Source organism: Perca fluviatilis, chromosome 7, assembly GCF_010015445.1.
Source record: "Perca fluviatilis chromosome 7, GENO_Pfluv_1.0, whole genome shotgun sequence".
NCBI classification, from domain to species: domain Eukaryota; kingdom Metazoa; phylum Chordata; class Actinopteri; order Perciformes; family Percidae; genus Perca; species Perca fluviatilis.
Window position 1 is genome coordinate 33,085,238 of NC_053118.1, and position 21,158 is coordinate 33,106,395.

The 21,158-nt window shown below is 44.7% G+C and overlaps 1 protein-coding gene across 1 annotated transcript; it reads left to right on the forward strand.

Annotated features, from left to right (window-relative positions):
- The first annotated feature begins 1,952 nt into the window (after positions 1–1,952).
- Positions 1,953–10,901, forward strand: onecutl (one cut domain, family member, like). Its single transcript, XM_039804862.1, has 2 exons — positions 1,953–3,038; positions 10,572–10,901. The coding sequence occupies exons 1-2, from the start codon at positions 1,979–1,981 to the stop codon at positions 10,880–10,882; spliced, it is 1,371 nt and encodes a 456-aa protein (XP_039660796.1). The 5' UTR covers positions 1,953–1,978; the 3' UTR covers positions 10,883–10,901.
- The last annotated feature ends 10,257 nt before the right edge of the window (positions 10,902–21,158 follow it).

Consider the following 21,158-nt stretch of genomic DNA (forward strand, 5'->3'; position numbering starts at 1 on the left):
TGGAATCGGATAGATTTTTTCCCCCTGGAATCAATAAGTTAGTGAGGCCATTTACATAATTGCATATTCACCCTTGTACGCTTTTTTTTTAAATCATCCCAGGGCAATCCAATCTAACCCTGCACTGATAGGCCTTTCTAATAGAAATTAGAAATAAAAGTAAAAGTTGGGCTATAGTAGCCTATAACATTTTAATAAGAAGGAAAATCATAATAATAGAAGAAAAATGGTGTATTATTTAGCGATATCCCATTCCATCCCCATGTTACAGATAATTCGTCAGAGTGACAATAGCAACAGCATCACGTGTTACATAAAATAGACACATAACGACATTAGCCGAATAGTTCGTGAAAACCCATTGGTCAGATCCAATAAACAAACAGCCGAGCGCAGCGGAATGACCGGGATATTGCGCGCACATATAATTCATAAGTTGTGCATGCAATCAGCTGAAGGAGGCTTAACCTGTGGGGGTTAGAAAGGGAGCATCTCCACCTCCACAAGCAACCCCCCCTGCCCCCCACCCCCCACCCCCACCCCCCGGAGAGAAAGGGTTAATTGGAGTAGGAATTTCAGCGCACATCTGTCAGATTTTTAAGGCCGTGACGCACTGAAAGCAGAGAGTCAATGTGAGCAAAGGGGGAGGAGGAGGAGAGGGAGAAAGAGTTGGTGGTGAGATCGATGAAGTGGCAGGCAGAGGGAGGAGGAGGAGGAAAATCTCACGAGATAATGAAAGAAAAAGAGGAGAGCTGCTAGTGTAGAGCAACCACAGGAAGAAAAAAAAATTACTAGGCTAGACCCGGAGATTTTGTTGGAGTGGAAAACAAAGACCGAGAAACGGGAACGGAGAGAGCGCGCGCGAGAGAGAGAAAGAGAGAGAGAGAGATAGAGAGATTCGTCTGTAACCGCAGATGTTTTTTTTTTTTTTTTGCACTCTGGTTTTTGGTGAATGTAGCACCCCGGGGCGCAGCGGACCAATTGTGTGAATCTGCAGGGCTGCTCGGCGACACAATCGGAGACATGCACAGCACGGACAACAGCCGCGGACGCTCTCTGAGAAGTGGAGAATAAAAGGTAGGATTTTTGGAGCTCTATAAACCTACACACGTCGGTGTTTTTTTTTTTTTTTTTGGTCTCTGAATCGCCATCGCGTTAGCTACTTAGTTAACGCATCGTTCAGATGTATTCACGTGGTGTACAGTAAATATGCAAAAAAATCCGCACCTAATACGCAGCTAATGTTCAGCGCTTCGCATGCGCGCTATACTTCTGTATTCATAACTTTGCATAAGAAGGCCAAAAAAAAAAAAAAAACACCATTGTTCCAAAATGAGATTCGGTTGAAGTGATTAAAACAGCGATATCGATGTTTGCTCGTGTGTTATTCCGCGGGATGTGTGAGGTAAAAAATGACTCGAACGCTTCTATGATTGTTATTGTTTTAGGAATGCAAGAGAGCAGGCTACGTGAGTGTTTAATACTGAGCAGAAGGACGTCATTTTGGGCTGTTTTCCTCCCTCTGTAACGGTTAAAAGTTGAAATGCAGCGGAGTAACAGCGCCTTGTCTTGTCTCACGCAGGCACAAAAGCGAAGGGCATCTGCCGAGGAACACAGCTGAGCACCGAAGAGACAAGAGAGAGAGAGAGAGAGCCGAGTGCTGATGCACAAGTGAGAATAAAAAAAAAATCACAGTTAGAGCTCCTGATGCTGTTTGCAAACTGGTTTTCTGGGAGTTTGATGGAGTTTGAGGACACTACTTAACGTTATCAGCTAATTAATTAGACACCCCATAAGCCCGGAAATCAATTAATTCACAAATCAATAAATCCATAGTCTGGTGTAACAAGAGACCTTCCAGACTGTTAGCCCCGGCTGTTGAACAACAATAACAAGAGAAGAGCAACAGCAACACAGGAGAGGGGGGGGGGGTGGGGGGGGGGCAAGAAAAACTACATTTATTGGTTGAAGATTGAAGATGGATGGGAGTCTAGGGGAGATGTCCCTCCACAGCCACTCTGACCTGGCTCACAGTCAGGACCACGGCAGGGCCATGCTGCACTCGCGGGACCTCTCAGCTGCGTTCCCCAGGCCTTCCCTCGGGGGCCCCTCCATGTCTCTGGAGCCCGAGCCCCGTCCGTCCGGCTTCGACCACTCCATGTCGGCGCTGGGCTACAGCGGCGACTCCCCGTCCGGCGCGGGCAGCACCTACACCACCCTGACCCCCCTGCAGCCCTTTGACGACAAGTTCCACCACCACCACCACCATCACCACCCCTGCCTCCCCGTCAGCAACGTCATCGGCAGCTTCACCCTCATGCGCGAGGACCGAGGCCTCGGCACCAACTTCTACAACCCCTACGGCAAGGACCTGGCCATGTCCCAAAGCCTGTCCCCCCCCTCCGCCGGTTCGGGCCTGGCCTCCTCCATGCACGGCTACGGCAGCTTGGGCAACAGTCCCAACGGCAACGGCGGCCAAATGCTCCACGCCGGCTACGACGTCCACGGGGGCAGCCTCTTCTGCCGGACGTCCGATTTCGGCCGCGAGATGTCGCCGCCGGGCCTGGGGGGAGGCGACGTGTCAGTGGGGCATCAGCTGAACAAAATGGAGGCTCACCAGCACGCCCAAACCAGCCACCACGCTCACCTCTACAGCCAGCACTACCAGCCCCACCATCACCCGAACCAGCAGACCTCCAAGATGGGCGAGCACCTGCTCTCCTCTTCGTCCGGCTTGTCCTCGCCCGGCGAGGGCATGCTGGCGGGCTCGCAGGGCGGCGCCGGCGGCGGCAGCGGCGGGGAGGAGATCAACACCAGGGACGTGGCCCAGCGGATCATCACCGAGCTGAAGAAGTACAGCATCCCCCAGGCCATCTTCGCCGAGAGGGTCCTGTGTCGGTCACAGGGCACGCTGTCTGACCTCCTGAGGAACCCCAAGCCCTGGGGCAAGCTCAAGTCCGGCCGGGAGACCTTTAAGAGGATGTCCCGCTGGCTGCAGGAGCCTGAGTTTCAAAGAATGGCCTCGCTCCGGCTGGAGGGTAAGATCTGGCTTTGCTGCTCTATCTACTTCACACACACACACACACACACACACACACACACACACCAACAACAGCAACAAACAGACGCACTCTCTCCCTCTTGTTTTCCCCAAACACCTTCCTTCTCCATGTCTTCCACACACACACAACAAAAAATCCCCCTCTCCAGCAATCAGTATGCAGCTCAGGTTGAGACATGAGGAAAAGCAAAAGCATCATACTGATGTTTCCCTTCTTCACTTCTCCACTGTGAATGCACCACCGGTTTGTCTATTGTTTCAACAGCCTGAATAATAAGAACTTAGCAGCACATTGAGGACAGTCTGAGGCGCAAGACAGGGCCATATGTGCCATTCCTTTGTTTACTTTGCTCCCAAACAGCCTCCTATTGATTTGTACAGTAGCTACAATAAAAAAAAAAAAAAAGCCACAGACATTTGTCCTCCTCTTAAATGAACCATGAAGATCAGCGTGAGCAGCGCTTGGCAATTTAATCGCTTTTGAGCCCACAAAATAATTTGTGCAGATATGCCTTTCTGGAGCGATTGATTCATTCTAGCAGTGATTTATATCAGCCCGGTGCGCGGCTGAAGTTAAGTTGGCAAGGTAGCTGATGCAAATTAGACTTGAGCTTTTGCCAGACGTCTTCTATCAACGTCGTCACCGAGGCAATTACCGCGAGGCTAAATACAAATGTTGTCCTGCTCGGTGGCAGCACCTTGCAGATTTGGGAGATTCTTCATATCTGGGGGAGGGGGGGGGGGGAAACAAGAGGTTATTGCCCAACTGGAGGCGCATGTAATCTTCAGTGCTGCATCGATTAGTCCACCGAGAGAAAATTAAATGACGTCTATTTTGATAATCAATTAATGAAAGTCACTTATCTAGCAAAAATGCTAAACATTAGCTGCCTCAGAATGGGATAATGCGCTGCCTTTCCTGTTCTGTTCTGTTCTGTCTATCAGTTTAATTCAATACATGTTTGGGTGTTGGGCTGTTGGCCAGACAATACAAATACTTTGAAGGTGCCACTCTGGGCTCAGAGAACTTGTGATTTTCTTTGAATTTTTCACAGTTTTCACAAAAAAAACTTTACTTAAACGAAAAGAATAGAAGAAGGGAATTGACAGTCTAAAGAATTAATTTGTTTTGGGCCTAGAATCATTTATACACACATGTATTTCACAGGGTAAAGATTGTTTATTTTATTTTATTTGAAAGGCACATTGTAATCTGCTGCTTGACATTTAATATTCTATGGGGGATGTGGATTGAAGACACGACAGCACGCTGTACAGTGCCGTGTTACAGTGTCGTCCCTCCACAGGGACCGAGGGCCCATCTGATACACGGAGCACAGAAAGAGATCCAAGTGAACACAGTAATATGAGAGGAGTATTAGACGTGTGTGTGTGTGTGTGTGTGTGTGTGTGTGTGTGTGTGTGTGTGTGTGTGTGTGTGTGTGTGTGTGTGTGTGTGTGTGTGTGTGTGTGTGTGTGTGTGTCTGCAAGTGGTCTGCTCACTGCGGGGGTCTGTGAGGAGTACGTGTGTGTGAGCCTGCCCAGTTGATCACTGCTTTTCGCTCTTCGTCAGCAGCCCGACTGATTAAGCCCAACAACACAATGGAGTTCATAGGTAATGATTGTGCACTCTTGCAATCCCTTCACCATTATTGATCTTTGATTGTTGGGCTCTTTTTTTTTGTACATCCTCCATTCAGCAAATACGTTACCGCAATCACACCCAAACCTCTTATCTAAACACGAGTTATCTGTGTGTGGGGGGGGGGGGGGGGTTTTGTTCTGTAATTTGACAGAAAATGCTGTTTGATGAATTTAATTCCTGCGACGTGGGAATGCTTTGTATGCAAAGCGCCTCGTCCTGTCCCGCGAAACCCAATCTTCCCCGTGATAAAACAGCTCTTTGTTCCTTTGAGCAGATTACTAATAGTCAATCATTCTTCTTTTCTTCATTTGCAGCATCTTTTGTTTCCTCATCTTTTACAAACGCAAACATTATTTCAACGAGTGTTCCAAGTCCGAGCAGCCGATCAATCGGGCTCATAAAAAATTAAAGTCCCTACAAAGAGAAGTGTGCTAATGTTTGACAATGCTGCTCTCTCTCTCTCTCTCTCTCTCTCTCTCTCTCTCTCTCTCTCTCTCTCTCTCTCTCTCTCTCTGCTCCCACACACTCTGAAACTGCATATTTAGTTCTTGGCAAAGCCACAATTTGGACAGCTTGGCACTTTTCTACATAACCTACTTTCCAAAGGGGGTTGTTGTGTTTTTTTCCCCCCCTGGCCAACCCCCTTTTGTTTAATTACAAGCCTCTATTGATTTCCATGGGAAAGAGCAGCACGCCTTGCCCACACACACCTCGGCCGCATCGGCGAATCGAGACTGGAATTAGAATGCGTGGTGCCCTGTGCTCCCCAGTCTGAAGATAGCTCAAGTGCTCTCCGCTTCACGCCTCAAGTTTTAAGATGATCCTGCTTAATGCAGCATTCGCTTAAATACATAGAAGGCCCTTCAGTGTCAGCCAGCAGCACTGTGTTATTTCCATAACCGTGTCTCTGATATGTGTCGGGCTGCAGAGCTCTCTGAGTCTCGAAATCATGGAACGTAGTTGCTGCCATTTTGTCTTTTCAAATAATTGTCTTTCTATAGAGACATTTTGCTAAACACGGAGGAGGTGATCCCTCGGATTTATCCGCAGTATCTTGGTTTTTGTGTATGTGTGTGTGTGTGTGTGTGTTTCTGCGTTTGGGTGTGTGTGTGTGTATGCTCTATGGATTACCGCACTGTATATGAGATGCATCTCTAGCCCAACCTCAGGCTGTGGAGGAGGCAATAAGGATTTAGTCGGAGAAGAAGAGAAGAAGGCAGGATAAAGACCACACAGCCATGCTCCGACACTTAAAGTCAAGGAGGGATGGCGGGGGGGGGGGATCAGAGACTATAACTTTAAAGATGATGGCCGAAGCCCTTGACTAAAGGTCTAAATGAATAAGAAAGGTCAATGCGGTTTACGTGTCGGCTCCGGTGCCTGCACCACCCCCACAGTAATGAAAGCCACAAAGCCTTGTCCACCACTCGCTGCGTACAGTCCACATTCTGCTAGCAAAGGCTCAAAGGTCAACGCAGATTCAATTTGCATATCGGGGAATTGTAAACAGGCCGACGTGGCCGTAGCCACGCAACACCTAACAAACAGGGGTTGTTGTTTTTTTTGTTTAAATTTTGTATCTGGCTTTTTGCAGCTCCCCCCACTCCGGCGCTGAAGGGGTTAACCAGCCTCTGTGGGTCGAGGAGTCTGAGCTGCACAGATTTAATCAATAATTTCTATCAGCCCCTGGCCCAAGAAATCAGCAGGGGTGGGCTGGGGGCTGTGGGGTGGGGAGGGGGGGTGTTTGGAGGGGGTGTTCTGGCTGGGGTGGGGGTGTATGTTGAGACGCCGGGGGGTAGGGAAAGGGCTTTCGATCACGTTTCAGCAACACGAGACAGGGGCATACATCATGATTAGAGGCTGTTCCCACGATCATAAGAAGCCTATAGGGGAATATTTATGTCTCCAGTAGTAGCCCCTGCGCCGGGGATTTATAGCATGGTAATTGTGAGCCTTTTACACATGATTACAGCATAAGGAAGCATTTACTTAATGGTCGGCGTTATGATCGTCAGTAAAGGAAAGAGTAGAGGAAGGGGATGGAGGTAAGAAGGAGGAGGAGGAGGAGGAGAGCGGCAGGACACCCTGACTCCAACAAGTCATAAATCCGCGCTACAAGCAAGCTAGCCGGCACTATCATGTCATTCCTTTCATTACTACATGAGCTGAGAGTGCACCACTGTATATATACCATCCTCCCAACCAACCCCCCAACCCGGAAATATTGATGGCGGGGATGAAAAATGTAGCATTTGAAAGAAAAAAAAAGAAGAAAAAAGAAATTATAATTACACTTGTAGTGTATATTGACATGCCGCTGACATCTTGGCCTGTTCAGATTTTAATGAGACGCGGTTCGATAACTCTCAGAAATGCAAAGGAGCTCTGGATGCCCTAAAAGCTAACAGGCACCTGTAATCTCAAGTTGACAAGCGTGCATCCCAGAGTCAAAACATTTCCTCCAGATAATGATTTTAGAGAGGGGAACGTGCGCGGTGGAAATCACAGCCAGATTTATTCATGGCCAGTTGAGTGCTTAAGTTTCAGGAACTCAGCTGGATGTCAGAGCGATCAAAGTCCAACGGTTCCATATACACACACACACATGCACTCACGCACACACACACACACACACACACACACACACACACACACACACACACACACACACACACACACACACACACACGTTTGTGGCACTATCTTTGTGGGGACCCGTCATTGACATAATGCATTCCCTAGCCCCTTACCCTAACCTTAACCATCACAACTAAATGCCTAACCTTAACCCTTACCCTCACCCTAACCATAACCTAATGCTAACCCTAATCCTACAACCAAGTCTTAACCCTCAAACAGCCCTTTAAAGATGTGGGGTCCAGTATTTTGGCCCCACAAAGCTGCCCCACAAGTATACTGGCACTGGACGGTTTTTGGACCACACGAATATAGTTAAACAAGCCCACACACACACACACACGGCTCCCCACCTGTTTCTAAAGCTTCCGATGTGATGCCACTCGTGTGGAAAAGATGGCAGTAAGGTCACACTTATTTCTCGAGCGCTCCGCTAATGAGAGAAATTTGCCGCTGTGAATTTGAGGAGTGAAGAGCCGGTCATACAGTAAACATCAGCCCTCGCTGTGTGAGATGTTTCTCAATGGGAAGATGTAAGCCAATCAATCGAACGTGTCAGCGCTGTTTTGAGAGCAAAAGGCAGCATCTTTGGTTTATATAACGCATGTCTGTAGCATATGTGTGTTTGATTGTGTGTGTGTGTGTGTGTGTGTGTGTGTGTGTGTGTGTGTGTGTGTGTGTGTGTGTGTGTGTGTGTGTGTGTGTGTGTGTGTGTGTTAGGGTCTGAGATATGGGGATTTCAAGGTTATTGCTAGCTGATGTCTCCATTCCATTTAATCAAGTATTTTCTGTCAATAATAGAGTATCATAAACCTTGTTTACAAGTGAAGAAATCTGCCAGTGCAACAAAAAAAAACAAAAAAAGCAGCTTTTTTTTCCAAGAATCATTTTAAAATGAAGTGTGATTTGTTTTGTTCTGGTGCTACGTTCTGCTTTCTCTTTGTTTCAAAATACAGACATTCCACTTCTGGAAAATTCTTGAAAAAAAACCTTAATTAGGAAACAGGTTGAAATCTTTACCTTACTGATCTGGCAGATTTCTTCACTTATTGTGAACAAGACATTCAATGATCATTTGTTTACACTGAAAAAGCTGTTTAGAATGTTTTCAATCTTAAAATGAGTGGGGTAAACGCTTACTATGAAATATCATGGACATTAAACTGTAAAAAGTCCTAATTCAACTCATTATCATCAATTTAATATTGAAAACATTATAGCACAATCATATTAGTTAGCAAAAAGGAAAGAAAACACACTGGATAACAGAGTCCAGACTTTCAGGCCAGCACTAAAAAAGAAAGGTCCAGCATCTGCACAAATCCAGGGTCCTCCCTTAGTGTGGTGTCTGAGTGTGTGTGTGTGTGTGTGTGTGTGCGCGTGTGTGCATGCCCTGTTGTGTTGTCTGCACAAACACTAATGCTTACAACTTAGAAACGCATTTGATACCATCAGCAAAACAGTCGCTCAACCGCACAGTGCTGATTGAAACCTCTTAAAAGTGTACATTTAGGTAATTGGCGCGACCGCCCCCAAATATGCTTTAGTCCACTTAAGGCTTCTAAACACCCTGGGCATTGCCGACTCTGCTTGTTTCACTCACCCCTGACGTAACCCGCCTTTAATAGAAAATAAATTAGTTCCCCTTAAAGTGATTATTACTCACTCACTGCCGCCACATGTAAATGACTTTTATGAGAAACTAATGATGTTGAAGTGTCCACTAAGGGAAAAGGGAAGAAAGGTAGTGAAGGAGATGGACAGAGAAAGAGAGAGAGGGGGTTTGGCTCGGTACACAAAGGCAGAGGTTGGTGGTGTGTTTACAGAATTACAGCGTGTTAGAGGTGAAAGGTTCAGCGATGGATATGCAGAGAGGAACACGCAGCCTGAATTCAAAATGCTCGTCTTGATTCTCAAAATGGATCCGAGCTCAGCCCACGCACACCGGGCTGTTTTTCTTCCGCACTGAGCAAAACTGGCATTTTTTTTCTTTTTTTTTTTCTTCCTTCTTCTTCACATTTCTCTTTCTTTTAGAAAAAAATAAATCAGCCTTTTTTCGTGAGGAAATATTGATTATTTAATTGGACGCGCTGCCGCAGCTGCGGTGGTGTTTAACCCAGACCCTGAGTTTTTATATTGTTGTTGGTGTAAGTATGACTGGCATTAAATAAATAAATAAATAAATTACTAGAAGACTTCTTCACCTCTATCGCTGCTTACAAAGTTTGAATATGGCCAACTCTGACACTGAGCTAATTTTCCCCCTGTGGTACAAAACAAGATAACAGAAATACAGAATATTAAGTAAGGCAGAGTCGGACGAAAATGTGTCAACTTTGACATTCAAATTATTTTAAATGCAGTCACAAGATGTTAAAAAAATCTTAATTCATAGTTTTGAGTAGTTAAGTGGCTCGATGGTGTTTTTTGCCCCCAGCTGTTCCTTCCAGGCAGCGCTGCGACCACTGCCTTCAAGGCACCTAACCCTAACCATAACCATAACCATAACCATAACCATAACCAGTAGCTCCTAACGGTGCCTTTTTGGGGGCAAAAAAACACCGATAAACAGTTAAGTGCTGTCTTACTAACCTGTAGATATGTAGATGTCAGTTTAAAATGTAAAACAAACATGGACAAGTTAAAGCCAGAATCCATAAAGACTGTAATAGCTTTAACGACAAATTAGCTCCCGAAATGAAATCGTAGCAAAAGAGCAATGTATGAGATTTTGGCTGAAAATGATTACCATTGTGTTCATCTGTTCTTTTGCGAAATAAGAGCTTTACTGTGCATCTGTTTATGTGTTTGAATGGGATTATATTTTTTTGGAAGACTATGGGTAACGACACCAGATTTTACATTGTGTCTTCAGGCCATGATACATGTTAAAAAAGACGGCGTTTTCCAAACGCTGAAGGAAGAGCATAATTAAAACCACAGAGAGCTTTGGCCTGGATGTAACGATCGGTTTTATTCCAGCAGTGTACAGCAGCTCGCGCTGGCAATAAGACGTGATAGGTTGAACATCTTGATTCCTTTACTGAACAATGAAACAAATTGCTGATTCGTCTCTTTTCACTAATCAAAGTTGCTTAGCTAATCTGTTTTCTTTCAACAAATCCACTTTCCCTCAGCTTAATCCATTTGTCCTAGTTAGCCAGCCACTCTGTTAGCTAACCTGTTTCCCCCCCCCCCCCTCTTCCTCTTTTATCCATCTGCCTGCAGCCTGCAAGCGGAAGGAGCAGGAGCAGAGCAAGCTGGAGCGCAACCAGGGCCCGAAGCGCACCAGGCTGGTGTTCACGGACCTGCAGCGGCGTACGCTCCTGGCCATCTTCAGGGAGAACCACCGCCCGACCAAAGACCTGCAGGTCACCATCTCCCAGCAGCTGGGCCTGGAGCTCTCCACGGTCAGCAACTTCTTCATGAACGCCCGCCGACGCAACGTCAACAAGTGGGCCGACGAGGGCCGTCCCTCCTCCACGGGCTCCTCGGGCTCCAGCGTTTCCTCCTCCGCAGTGTCCTGCAGCACGGCATGATGACGGTTGGGGAGGGAGCGCCGAGGAGCAAGGGGGAGGGGGAGGGGTGGGGGGGGGGGGCACATTGACTGGTCTAGGCAGAGATCAGCCGTTAATAAATGTCCTCCTCGTTATCAGAAGGAGCGACGGAGCCAGCTTAATATAGATGATTTTATGAAGATGAAGCATTTTCCCAAACCAAAGTCGATCGCTCCCTTGAAAAGGAAGGGGGTGGTGGTGGGGGGGGGTGTTGGTGGGGGATACCCTGAGTGATATGATCGCAGGATGCGAGGTCCTGCTTGTATAGTCAGAGGGTGCAAAGATGATTTTTTGACTCCAAGAAGAGTCACGCCCTTCCATAGACACCATCTCATTGCATTATTTTGATGATCTAGATTAGAGATAATGAGGGTATCACAAATCACGGAGGAAGCATATTTCGGTGTACCTTCTAATCCACAGTCATCTCTCCAAACGTGAAGAATCAAGAGGTTGCCGTTTGCTCACACGTGGAGAGCTCCATTGTGTAACTTCTTAATCAAAAGTGTTCGCCATCATCCAAAGACGTTTGTTAATCCTCCCCAATTAAACCCAATGTTCCTGTGGTTCTGTTTTTCCTCAAGAATCAAGATGAAAGAGGAAGAAAAGGCTTTTTTTTTTTTTTTAACTTCCCATTCGATTTCTGAAGAACCTATTTCTCCTTTCTTAAGCATGTGTTTCCATGGTGGCGGTTCCCCAGGACTGTATGGCGTTGTTCCAAGTCCGAAAGCCTGGAGTTATCAGGAGGGTATTGTAGCGTCCGTGACTCCCGGCTGTCAATCATTTGCCATCCACAGGAGCCTATCCTGTTTATTTTTTTCTGAAAGATGGTCCCGCCTTGAATGAATCAGAGTTTTTCAAGGGTGGTGGCGGGGGGGGGGGAGCCGCAGTGCATCTCGCCGTACGCCAGGACAGAATCAATAAACACAAGTAGGACGCAGAGACAGACTTGTTGGTGCAACTGCCTAGCTTTAAGACTCGCCGAGCATCCAGATGGAAGCTCCACAGCCATGTTTTTTTTTTTTGGACTCAAAATCAAGCCAAAAAAACAAAAACGAAAAAGAAAAAAAAATGAAAAACAACCTTTGAACGCAAAGGCTTCACGGGGGAAGAGCTACACCTTACACAATGTATAGTGACATTGTAGTGTTCATTTCCAAACAACTGTACACACCTCTGCTCCATTACGAAATCTTTTTTCTTTTTTTACAGATGTCTAGAAAAATGGAGGAATGTGATTCTTTCAGCCCTTTTTGTACAGATTTCAAGCACATCGCTCTATTTATAGAAACACGATGGAAGTGCGGGGCAGTTTGTTTCAGCCCTGCTGACGTACAAGGTCCTTTTTTTGGTCCACAAAGGAACGGCTTTAACATGCCTCCTTATAGCCAATAGTTAAATCAAACCTAGAACGTTTCAAATGCAATTGCTGATCTGATCAATGTATTTATTACTGCATTTGTGTATTTATTGTTTTCCCTTTTTTCTTTCCTCTCTCTATTTATTTGGTTATTTATTTATGCTATCTATATACTGTAAGTATTTATTTAACAATGCTCTCTGTATGTCTGTGTGAAACTGAAGACTTTTTTTCTGATGGGCACTTTTAGCTGTAGAATCCCATCGTAATACCAAAGATTAACATTGCCTCCCTGAATGTACGGCCTGAATCCCTAAACCCAGTACCCGATCCTGACCTGATCCCGACCCCCGATTCAGCCCGACCCACCCAGTGATGTTGCGTATCTCTCTCTCTCTCTCTCTCTCTCTCTATCTTTAAGGCCTGGCCTTTGTTTTTTTTTGTTTTTTGTAGAATAATGGGGATTTCTTTACTCTTGCAAATGTCTCCGCGGTCAGCTCTTAACGCCAAGGCCAAAGCTTGTTTGAATGTTGTGATGATATTTATAATTAATACTATGACTAGTAACAATAATGACGATAATGATGTGGCATCTCATAGGTTCGCAGGTTGCTTGTAAAGTTGTGTTCAGACCAACGCCATGTGGCGGAGTGTGTAAAGTGTCCGGGGGATCCACTTAAAGTGCCGTCTGAAGGCCCCATTGAGTGTGAGTCCTTCAGGGGGTCACATGCAAACATGCGTACTGTGTGTCTGCCTGGGTAAAAATGCATGGTTGTGAGCACCCACCTCCCCCCACCCCCCACGCCTAAATCCCTCCCCAGCCCAGTGCAGTGCAGACACTCCTGTCTATGTCCAACTCTGTGTGATCTCACCGTCCTCCACTCCACATGCCAAGTCTTTCTGCCAGTTGTCTCAGTTCCAAGAGGGTTCTTAGGTTCCGTCCCTGGACCTTTGGGGTTCTTAAAGGTACTCTAAGCGATGTCACGCGTTTTTTTTTAGGCTACAACATTTTTTTTGTCACATGCAGCAAACCTCTCCTCGCTATCCGCGGGCTGCCGGTCCCCTGAACACACTGTAAAAAAAACGCGGTCTCTGTAGACAGCCATGGGTCTGCACACGCCAACAAAAACAAAGTGGTCCAACCTGGACCATGCAAACATACACAAACCGTGCTCCAGCGTTCAGCCAATAACGGACAAGAAGGATTTTGGGGTTTGCTGAAGCACAGAAGGGAGGGAATGGGATGAGGAGGAGGGAGGGGCGAGCTGGTCTTCGTTTTGTTTGAAAATACTTTGAACGTCAACAATAAGTTGACGTCGCCCAACATCGCTTAGAGCGCCTTTAACGTGTGTTCCTCATCTTTTGGGGATCTTGGATTTTTGTTCCCCTGGGTTCTAAAAAAAAGGTCTCAGGGTTTGTTCCTGGACCTTTGGGGGGGGTTCTCCTAAAGTGTGTTCCACAACTTCTAAAGCTTCTTCTGGTTTGGTCGTCATCTTCTCAGGACTCCGATTTGGTTGTGAGGCTCGTGGCCTTTGTCCCTGGACTCATCTCGTAGGGGATCTTTAATTTGGTTGCAAGGCTTCTAGGGCCCCTCCAAGATGGTTAGGGGTTCAATTCCTGATCATCTGGGCTTCCTGGAGTTTGTTCCAGCTCCTCTAGGGTTGTTTGGGTTTCCCCCGGCAACTTGCACAGGCACAAGCGATTCGATTGTCCGATGTTTCGTGTTGTGGATGCCTAAATCAGGAGAAAATCACCCAAGATCTGATTCTCTGACCTCTGTGGAAATGCCAAAGAGTGAGCGAGGCTGGCTTGGCAGTTTTCCACCCTCTCTCTCTCTCTCTCTCTCTTCTCTCTCCTCTCTCTTCTGTGTCTTTAACGTTGGAAGGGGGCGGATTGCCGGGGCCCCCATCACAGCGTGCACTTGAAAGACGGGCGGTCATGAAAGAGGCCATCGACTTTTTCGCGGACTTCAAAGGCGAGGCTTTTTTCATCCCGTCTCCTCTCTGGGTATCTGGTCTGGGGTCCGCTCTTGGCCAGACCTGTGGGCTTTAGGGGGGCATTCAAAGGGGGCGGGGGTAGATCAGAGAGGAGGCTGAATCATCCAGAATGAGGATGGTTGTAGTGGTGTGTGTGTGTGTGTAGGAGAGGTGATGGTGGGGGGTTGTTGTTTGAGGAATAGGAGGTGCAGGAGTAGTCGGGCATGGAGCTGAATTAAACTTTAATGAGCAACAATTGTAAGCATGCTGAGAGCGAAGGGGGGCTGTGGGGGGCGGTGCTAGGGGTGTGCGGTGCAGTCTGTACAGTGGGGAGGGGGGAATTAAAAATAAAAGAGCTCTGAGGCTCCTGTGCCGACCCCTGCTCACTACTGTCATTGTATCAAAGCTGAGGTGACACCTTTCAGGTTTCTCTTTGTCTGTCTGACTGCGAGCCTAAAATGGAGACAGAGCTTTTTGTATTAAGCCACCTTCTGCTCCGTGTCAAACAGGGAAGCTCTTCCCTTTCTGTACAGATGGGAGGCGAGAGGGAGGGAGGGAGGGAGGGAGGGAGGGAGGGTGGGAGGAGTGAATTCAGTTGGCTGCTGCAGTTGACCAGCATTGCCAATTTAGCCTGCGGCACCCCCTAGTGGCTCTTCTAGAAACTTGACACTGAAACAAGTCTGGCAGCCGAGGCCGTTAACAGAGCAATTCTGAAGGGAGCCGTAATAACGAAATAGCTGAACTGGAAGCCAATATGTACTTTCAGAATAAAAAAAGAGAAAAAAAAAAAAAGCCAAACTTTTATGTTTAAACCAAAAAAAAAAAAAAAAAAACAACAACCAAAGATTGATGGGTAACTGCTGAATATGTATCATGGGTAGTTTTAGCAGTTCCCTATCAGAGCTACCGTAGCACTCAGAGGATTGAAAAAAAAAAAGAAAAGCACCTGTTGGGTTCCGCGTGCTGATTATTTATGTTGCATAAAACAGTATTAAGTTGAGCTGGAACTGAGAAACTGACATGAGGCAGTGTCTTCAGATGGAAGTCTTTTGACTCTGTAATCCCCAGTGTCCCCCCACCCTACCCCCCCGCCCCAGTCTGTCCCCGCCCTCTCCCCTGTGTGTACATGAAGACTTTACCCATCTACCTCAACTGTGTGAGATGTCGTGTGGCAAAGATATTCCTTAACCAAAGAATCCATCCTGTCAGGGTGTCTGTCTATCTGTCTATCTATCTTATCTATCTTGTCTGTCCATCCGTCTCTTCTTCATGCCTTTTTACTCCAAAACCAAATGTGCTGGAATCAATCCGTAACAGGAGCCGAACGAGGGCCCCCCCTGTCCAGCCAAAGCTTAAGTCCAGTATGCCAGAGTGTCCCATCGATCCATGTCCTGTATATAAATACCAAAATCATTCTCAAGACCAAAAAAAAAAAAAAAAAAAAGAAGGAGGTGACAATCCAAGCAAGGAGGATCTTGCTGTAATCAACGTTGCCTATTCCTTGTTTTACCGAAAAACTCGAATCACGTGCTCTTGCTGTAACAGAAAAGCCCAAAAATCAAGCGCTCATCCAAAAACAAAAATAACAAGCTCGGAGGAGACAGAAGCTATTTTTCCACATTTGTAAGCCACCCCTGCCACCCCCCCCAGTTTTTTTTTTCTTTTTCAAAATGTTTAGTGTAGTTGAAATACTGTTCGATCCCACTGTTGTAAGTAGGAAATAATGAAATCCATACAAAAAGCTTTAAACGGGGAAGAGCTGAGGGAAATATTATATTTGACTGAGTCGGAGTTTCCTCGGCTTGGACTCGACCCACCATGCTTTATCGTGCCATTCTCGTCCATGTGTTAGACTTACTAATGAATGTGGCTAACCAACCAAAGGCTTTAAAAAAAAACTAAACAAAAAAAAAAATGAAGATACACAACACTTTAAACGTCAATCATGGTGGGACATTTTGTATCAACAACTAAAGAAAAATCCCTTTGAATACCTCATGTGAAAATTGTTTGTTGTGATGTTGCACTAAAAAAATAAATAAAAATGACTCATTTGTAACCCAACACTGTCCTCGCTTGACTTCTTTTCTCACCTCGCTGGGGTGTTAGCGGCGAAGCTCTCTGGATTTTTTAAAAAGGCCAACACTGACAACCAAGGGCATAGGTTTTTGATTGGACACAGACAAACACACACACACACATAGTGCGTTTCACTATCTTTGTGGGGACCCGTCATTGACATAATGCATTCCCTAGCCCCTTACCCTAACCTTAACCATCACAACTAAATGCCTAACCCTAACCCTTAACCTCAACCTAACCATTACCTTATCCTAAAAGCAAGTCTTAACCCTCAAACAGCCCTTTAAAGTTGTGGGGTCCAACATTTTGGCCCCACAAAGCTGTCCGACCGAATATAGTTAAACAAGAACACACACACACACACACACACACACATTATAACTGGGGGGGTCTGAGTGCCCCCCCATAAAAATCTTGAGTGTCAACATATTTCTTGCATTATGTTGAATTTGTATGCAACAATTTATGGTGCAAAGGTCTTTATTTATGTAAAGGAAATTAGTATCGCCTGTATTGTTGAAAACCTTTTTACAAATTCCAATCATCACACATGTTTCGATATGTTTTTTTTTTTTTTAGGAATCATGTATATCTCAACAACAAATCAATTGATTTAATACATTAAAGCCATAAGCTCCCAAGTTTAAATCTACATACATTTTTCACGCTCCTGTTGCAGAGTAGACACAGTTCTTGTTTAAAGAACGGTGGGTTGTCTTTCATATTTTTTGAGGGGGACAACTCAACCTCTTCTAAACATTTAGGGGGACATATCCCCCCCCCCCCCGAAATCTACGCTTATGCTGACAACAATAACTTGAAAATGCTGAAATGCAGTTTTTACTCTTATATTACATTATATACCTATTCATCCGACAAACTTGCAAGAAATCCCCCTCATAAACTCTGGAATTTAAGCCTTTGAAGTTGACCCTGCGTAGCTTTATTGCATGACAAATATACAAAATGTTAAATCTGATATGAGCTCTATAATGGTGCTTTATGAAAATGTCCAAACCTAAGGCATGTTTTTATTTTCTCTACATCAAAATGCAAATATTCTAGATCCTGTGTTAAAATTTTACGCAAATGTCGCCCAAATTCAGCCTCACATATTTGGTAATTTTAGAAGGTTTCAGATGTTTTGTGGGTTTAAACAATTCTCATTCAGAAACAGAGGTTTCTGATGATGGACCACTAGTGGATTTGGCAGCGTTTAAGAGATTAAAATGATTTAGTGTTTTCCGGGATAAAGAAGCCTTTCAAATTTTCAGACAGTAAACTTTTCAATCGATATATTGATATACCCATATCAAAGATCCATTATAGGCTACTAAAGATGGTATGAAATGGTACACACTTCCTGTCTCCTAAAGGAGCGTTGCCTTGTATGAACGTGATGTATGAAAAGTTATATTTAAATAATGTATGAATATGTTATTTTACTAACGTTAGATATTTACGCAGCTGAAAGACATATTTAGCATCACAGAGATTAGTTTTGTTAGGGGGTTCACGAACATTAGCTGATGTCAGCTTATCTTTGTTGCCAGATCTCGCGAGAGTTTGGTCCCGAGACAGAAACAGGACTCAAACAAAGTACATTTTCTCCTGATGTGTCCGTCTAAAAAATTTAATTTTAGTGTCAGAATCTTCTGGAGATATGTGGCTTGCGAAAAATATCCAATGTCTACTTTGGTGACTATGGGGCGAAAGAATCGCTCATAATCTGTGTTCACCTTCACTTCTCCCGTTGGAATCAATGCACTCACGACCTGATGCTAGGTTCCTAAAGAGGTGTGGCAGTGGCAGAGCCCACGTGACACAGATACAGGAAACTACTCTGAGTTTGGGCATCTCGTTCATTGACAAATGGACCAATAGACCCCGTTGCTGTGGACGGAAACCAGTGAAGGCTATTAGAAGCACTTTTCCGGTGATCTCTTGCTTTACTGCGCAGCCTCCAACTGAGAGAGACGACGTAAATGTGACGTGAGCAACGTGTCTGAAAGTTGTAAGTCTTCTGGTTGCTGTGCCAAGAGAAATCTCAATCATTCCCAATCTTACAGAGACGGAGAGCGTAGGTATATGTAAGGAGATAACATAAGCACAGGCTAATTATTGCTAACTAACATGCTAGTTAACATTAGTAATTAAACCTAAACAGCTACTGTAAGTCGAAACTGCCTGCGAGCTTCTCCTGTACTGTTCGGTAATTCCTCTACTGTGCGACAGTAAGTCACTTGGTTATGACACAATCGTTAGCCTATTTTTACAAAAACGTCTGCTACGGAGCCATAATGTGAGGTACAAGGTAATGGAGCCTTTTATACATTGTTGTGTTTCTTTAGAAATAAACAATGGACAAATAGAGTCTTTCAGATGTAAAAGTTATTCGCTGTAAAAGTGACGTCAAAATGAATGGCAGTCAGTGGGATGCTAACGGGAGGTGATCTCTTTGTAGCATCAAAATGGCGCCCTGGGGGGTTCGAGTTCTGAAGTGAAGCTTACCCCCTTGGTTCTAAACCGTCTCTGCCCATATTACTGACATTCTTTGGTGAGCAGCTTTAAAAAAAAAAATAGTTCTACATTTTAGGGAGGTATTCTAATTCACTTTCATTGCCGAGAAGTCTGCACGCTAACTATGACGTTACAGCCAGCAGCTAGTTAGCTTAGCAGGGCTGGGACCATGTGCTTTTGCCCCGATTCCATTCTTTGACGATACAAGGTTGCTGATTCGATTCGTATTGCGGTTTTCATTAATTACGATTCCAGAAGTATAGCGATTCAATAGTATTGAGTATTGCAATTTTCTTTTCCTTCATTAACAAAACCAAAAGTTGAATAGTACACTTCTAGAGACAAAATATCATGAGTCATTTCTAAAAACAAATTGTTTTCTAAGAAGAATGCACATCACTTCAGTCAGTCAGTCAGTCAGTATGACATTTATTTATTATGTAAAGAAGAACCTAAAATGCATTTTCTGCTTTCAGTCTGTTTTGCTGGAAACTGATATGATGTAGTCACTGTCAGCGGTACTATATAAACAGAAAATATTCAGGTAAATCATTGGTAAAAAGAAAAGAACTGATTCTGGGGAAAAGAATATATTTAAAAAAAGTGCGAGTAGTCCCTATCTTCTCATCTAACTCTTTTCAAAAAGGCAAATAAGCTCAAAATGGTGAACTATTTCTTTAACTTTTTTAGAAATGTAGGTCAATGTTTGGGGGTCAGTAGAAAATAAAAACAACAAAAAGCTTTTCTTCTTCCTCAAGACAATGTTCCTTGCCTGTAGGCAGCTAGTCCTCTATATGATATGCTATCACATCAGCGTGTGCACAGGACTGAGATGTTTACCAGAGACACGGCTATTGATTTTGGCCGTCCTTCTGTCGTAACATGTAAAAGCTAAATTGACCAACAAGCCAATTTCCCAAAGAGTCAATGGAATCCTTTCAGGCAGTTTTCATGGCAAATTTAACAGACTGAAAAACCTGTAACTGGTGGTGTAAAATCAGATCTTCGCCTTCATCGCGTCAGATATTTACTGAAAGGCTGACATTACAGAGTAGATATGTGTCTTTATTACAGATTCAAACACACACGCACACGCACACACACATACACACACACACACACACACACACACACACACACACACACACACACACACACAGTCGGACACAAACAAACGCACGGTCAAGAAGTTCAATGATGTTTAACTAGTATTTAAAGTCTTGCCATTTTTTGCTTTTTGGTACAAAGGTGTATTAAAAAGGAATTTAAAAGCATATCGAAAAATCTTTAGATTTTTGCACAGTAACATTAAACTGTAAAAATGCTGTATACATAAAATGGATTCTTGCAATTCTGCAACAGATTCAATTGGTTCCCTCTGCAGCTACATGATGGGGTAGCAGCCGAACAGAGCGATACCGCACTGGTTGTTCTTGTTGCGTGCCATCCGGATGTAGCCCTGGTCTCCAAAGGTCATTCCCCAGCTGAGGAAAAGAGCACAGAAACATACGCATATAAATAAAGGAAATAGCGTTTTTTTTTGTGAAAACTGATTCATCAGTAAACAAACATACTAGTGATGAGAATATAAGCAGAAGAGTCATCCACGCGCCTTGAGTCGATCCATCACTGGCGCCTCATGCTAATTGTTTAAAGGTCCCATGACATGGTGCTCTTTGGATGCTTTTATATAGACCTTAGTGGTCCCCTAATACTGTATCTGAAGTCTCTTTTATATAGACCTTAGTGGTCCCCTAATACTGTATCTGAAGTCTCTTTTATATAGACCTTAGTGGTCCCCTAATACTGTATCTGAAGTCTCTTTTATATAGACCTTAGTGGTCCCCTAATACTGTATCTGAAGTCTCTTTTATATAGGCCTTAGTGGTCCCCTAATACTGTATCTGAAGTCTCTTTTATATAGACCTTAGTGGTCCCCTAATACTGTATCTGAAGTCTCTTTTATATAGACCTTAGTGGTCCCCTAATACTGTATCTGAAGTCTCTTTTATATAGGCCTTAGTGGTCCCCTAATACTGTATCTGAAGTCTCTTTCCCAAAATTCAGCCTTGGTGCAGAATTACAGCCACTAGAGCCAGTCCCACAATGAGCTTTCCTTAGTAAATGCCATTTCTGTGTCTGTAGCTTTACATGCTATTGAGGAGGAGAGGGGGGGTCAAGTTGGAGGGTGGGGGTGTGGCCTTGACCAACTGCCATTTTGCTCGTTTGAAAGCCATGGGGCGTTTCTCAATACCAAGAATGCAAAGTACGGACTTGTGTTCTTGGGGAGAACGTTCTTGCTGGTTGTTCTTTGGAAGAA